General features: G+C 43.9%; 1 protein-coding gene across 4 annotated transcripts in view; it reads left to right on the top strand.

Annotated features, from left to right (window-relative positions):
* The window catches only part of EBF1 (EBF transcription factor 1), a 406,002-nt gene extending 401,957 nt beyond the window's left edge, over nt 1–4,045 (top strand). For all 4 annotated transcript variants that reach the window (XM_024117211.3, XM_024117209.3, XM_024117212.3 and 1 more), the window contains exon 16: nt 3,655–4,045. In XM_024117211.3, coding sequence (XP_023972979.1) covers nt 3,655–3,686 — 32 coding nt within the window. In that variant the 3' untranslated portion in view covers nt 3,687–4,045. The remainder of the gene's footprint in view (nt 1–3,654) is intronic.
* Nucleotides 4,046–4,480: the final 435 nt, after the last annotated feature.

Here is a 4,480-nt window from a genome sequence, read left to right as displayed (position 1 = left end):
CTCCGCAACGGGAGAGGCCACAACAGTGAGAGGCCCGCGTACCGCAAAACAAACAAACAAAAAAACGGCCAGGGTGATTTCACAAAAATTGTCCACACACTGTGCTGCTTTCTTTCCCCACCTCTTTGAAGCGCAGGCTGGCCGGCCTCACCCAACTATCTGCAGCCTGGTAGCAAATCTCCTGGACTTGTCTTTCGCTCCACGCACATGTTCAGTTTGTGCAAGCTCTTCCCCCCATTCTGTTCCTGATTAGCTCCTCATTCTTTCTTAGACATATGGTGGTTCAAGGAAGACCACATTCCACCCTCTTACTCCAAACTCTCCCAGCTCGGCAAAACTTTCCGTTTTGTCCTTGTTCTTATCACACTGAAAACTGCACTGCCTCTCAAGCCAGTAGTTTTCTGCGCTTTGGTCAGGGCACGTGCTCACCCAGCAGCCAGGGGAATGAATGGCAGAGCCTCCTCTGTCTTGTGACGTCTTTGGCACATGTTACTCTCTGAGACTGTCGTGTCCTCATGGAAATCTTCACGGGCCCCACTGGGGCAAGTGCGTGTGCCAGTGGCATTTCTGGAACATTCTAAGCCTGAAACACCCATCCCTCTCACCCATGTAAGTAATCTTGGGGATTACAGCACGGATACAAGAAAACCAGCTTCTAACATTCCGGGAGCTTCCCTGCAGTCATGCAATGAGGTTTCTTTATTAAACGGCCACTTTAGAGGTGCCTAAATTCAGAGGCCACAAAGGGAGCTCCTTTCCCAAAATTTACTCATCAGTGAGGGTTCTGCATCTGGAGTTTAGGAAGTGACGGATGAGATTTAGGGAGCTGTAACCCCGATATTACGTGCAAAACTCTGGGTGTAAGTACCTCTGGGGCTTCTTCTGGAGAGAGGTTCCCTGGCTTTTGTTAGACCCCCAGAGGAATCTGAAGGCCAACGAAGGAAAGGTAGGAAACTGGGGGCAGACCACAGCCACCCCTAGCCACCCCCAGATATATATGTGTTCATTTGGTTTTAATTTTAACTTTTTGCTAACACATATAGACTGGGCTATTGTATCTTTTAAAAAATCCACCTGTCCACCTTCTCTAGAAGTAATTCGATAGCTGGGGTGACTGTGGCAGCACCGGGGGAGCAATTAGAGTGCCACCCACCCTATAGACCTCAGTCCTCACGGAGGGGACCTTGCTCACTCATGGTCCCAGCCTGGGCTCTCAAGGTGCTGCAGTTTTTGACTCCTGTGTTCCAGACGAAGCAGCAGTTATCTGTGGACTCGCAGCACAATCACTTAGCTTTGCATTATAGCTTTTAATGTGGCCCTAATAGAAGTTTAATCTAATTGATCTAACACACTACTCTGGTAGCAGAACACTGAGTAGCTCTTTTTAAAAAAAATTCTGGTCGTCTAGAATTTACAAAAAAAAAAAAAAAACAAAAAAAAAACCTTATGTTTTTAGGGCCCAGTTGATACACTTTGGCTGGGTCCACTGACGGAAATAGCAGGAAGTTGGTCAGTTTTCTACTTTGCTTCGTATCATATTGACGCTGCCCGATGTATGCTATAGGACACTGCCCTTTAATGCCAGGCACACACAGTAGATTTTGGCGGAAGGCATAAGGAGACACACTTATTTTGCCAGAGGGTTAGAACTCCCACGGAAAGGCCTGCCTTTAGTGAAGGTGCCTGGACGCACCTCCAGCCTGGAGGAAAAGATCCTTAGGGAGGCAGGACCATGCTGAGCTGTCACACTGCAAAGACCCTCTTACCCCCGCTACCTCCCCCTTGCCTTTGGAGCTACAGCATCTTGAATTCTCAAGGCTTGGACTGAAATACCCAACTCCCCATTTCAGTCAAATCCAGGGCTCACTTGAATCTTAGGGAGACTGCATCTCCAATGGATCCCAAATCTTTGGGGGTTTAATTTGGTCTGCATTTGGCAAGTGACACTTCCTGTTTCTAAGAAAAATGGCTTATGATGGCTTACAAAAAAGACTCCAGGAGCTTTTGGACTGCGAAACGGCTCTTGCAAAACAACATGTGGATGATTTACGTGTAAATGAATCAGAAACATGTGGATTAAATTTCCTTGTGAATACAGATGGGTTTAAAAATTAACAGGAAAAGTGTTTGGCAAAATAGCTTTTTTAAAAAATTGAATTGAAAATGCCAGAGCTGGGGTAGGGGAGGCAGAGGAACGTGGGGGCACACAGGGCTCAGAGCCTCACCTGGCCTTCCGACGTCTGCTGCAGGATTTGTGGTAGTTGGGGCTCGCTTAAAAACAAAGGCACATTCTCGCAGACATGAGAGTTAGGAAATTTAGAGGGTCACTTCCTAGATGCAGTCACCACTGACAAGGACATTCATTTAAATTTAGAATTGCCAACAAAAAGAAAGAAATGACTTCCTCTCTCTGCCTGACAGGATGCTAAGCCATCATTGGGAGCCAAAGATGGCTGCCTCTTGCTTCTAATGGAAGCATTGCTCTCATCTCCACATATTTCAAAGTTGCCATCCGGAACTCTACACTCATCTCTTTATTCCTCATACCCATCCTGTGAAGTGTTCCATATCGGATGGTACCTAGTTGATATAAGGAAACACAAGCCCAGAGAAGTTAAGCAGTTCGCACCGGTCACACAGCTAATTTAGCGGCAGAAGTTAAAAATAACAGCAGCCCACCTCTATTAACTAGGAGCTGATCTGGGCTAAGCGCTTCGCACTGGTTGTTTTATTTAACTCTCCAACAACCCTAACAATATCACGGCCCTTGCAAATACTGATACACTGCATTTCTAGCTGAGGAGGCTGAGAGGTTCAAGGAGACAAGCAACTAGCTCGGGGGGGATATTCCCAGCAGGCAGAAAAGCCAGGCGTGGAACGCTGTCAGATTCCATGCTTTTCTAAATACAGCCGTGTGTGGGCTCCTAACACGGCTTTGCAAGATTTCTGATTATCCCATACAGCCTTCCCTTTGCCTAGGATCTCTCTTTAGCTTTCCTAGGCTACAGTTTTCTAGGGACATGGTCAGACCATTCCAGAAACCCTGAGTGAAGCAGTGGCATAGAAGACATCCTGCGTCCGCATCCTCCAGCAAACAATGCCTTCTGGAGCCAGTATCCCCTTCTCCCAGGCCTGAGGACCTAAATGGAGTCACTCAGATCGCTGCTCTGAGCCTCCGTCCTCGTGCCCACACAGAGCACAGGCAGAGCCACGGGTTGTGGTAGAAACTACTGGCTGTTACAATGGACCAGTTTTTTATTGTATATTTTGGAAGCGAAAGGGAGGGGAAAAAAAAGAGTGACAAACTGAAAATTCTCACTATTTTGCAAGCGTTGGGCTGCAACTTTCCCAGCAGTATGCAAACTATGTGACTTTCCAGTTATGTTTTAAAATGGAAATCAGATTTGGAGGGATGCTTAGGATCTTCTTTTCTGTTAAAGACACATACACATGCTGACATACTATCATTCTTAATAAAGTACATGTATACTTTATAATAAAAACTCCTTCCAGAGAAGATGAGAAAGCACATGTGTGGCTAATATGCAACCAACATAGTGGTATGTGGGTGTTTTTTTCCATCTATTTTTTTTTCTCTCTTTCAGTGAGAAGTTTGGATGCAAAACCATTTACTCTTGTCTTCTCTTTCCACAGCGATATCTGGCATGATTGTTCCTCCCATGTGAAAGAATTGCCTTGAAGAATTTTATTAATGAAGAGGTTGGATTCTGCTACAGAAAGTAATCTGATACAAGTCCCAGAGTGGAACTTTTAACTCAGGCCTTTTTAAGAGGAATCACAATAACTGCAGATTTTTAAACAAACAATATCACCGACCTTGCAAATACTGAAATTGGAAGGGATCTGCTAATGCAGGGTGTTGGTTACAGTTGTTACCTCCCAAGTCCTTGGGGGGATATATTTATTCTCTGTTGATAAAAGCAAATCCTCTTTTTCTTTCTCTCTCTCTCTCTCTCTTTTTTTTTTTTTAAAGCTTAACTCAGCAATCATTTGTCTTTTATAAACCATAAAGCTGTATACAAGGGACACTATAAATAAGACTCCATGTTTTAATTTATGATGTTTTTAAAGCTGTGTAAAAGGAGAATGAAATGGTGATATTTACAAAAAAGTTTAAAAAGAAAAAAAGAAAAAAAAAAAAAAAAAAAAGCTTGTATGGGACAGAATAGGAATGCCAGTTAGATTTTTTAGAAAACTAAGGGTCGGCTTTTGCGCCTTAAAGCATATCAAGTGGTAGTTACTCGGACAGTGCATTTCCAATATCTAACTTAACATGCCACCCCTTAGCAGTGCAAGCTTATTTCTCTCTTTTGTATTGTTGTCTTAAGTAACTGTGTAAATAAATGCAGCCTGGAAAGTTAAAAAGTGATGTAAGTGATCACATTTTCCCCTTCTACTCAAAAATCCAGTGCCTCTAGACATCTTAAAACTGCATATTTAAACCTGACAGCACTCTCTC

This window comes from Physeter macrocephalus, chromosome 8 (assembly GCF_002837175.3).
Source record: "Physeter macrocephalus isolate SW-GA chromosome 8, ASM283717v5, whole genome shotgun sequence".
NCBI classification, from domain to species: Eukaryota; Metazoa; Chordata; class Mammalia; order Artiodactyla; family Physeteridae; genus Physeter; species Physeter macrocephalus.
Note: the sequence above shows the minus strand (reverse complement) of the source record. Positions and strands in the feature narration are given on the sequence as shown.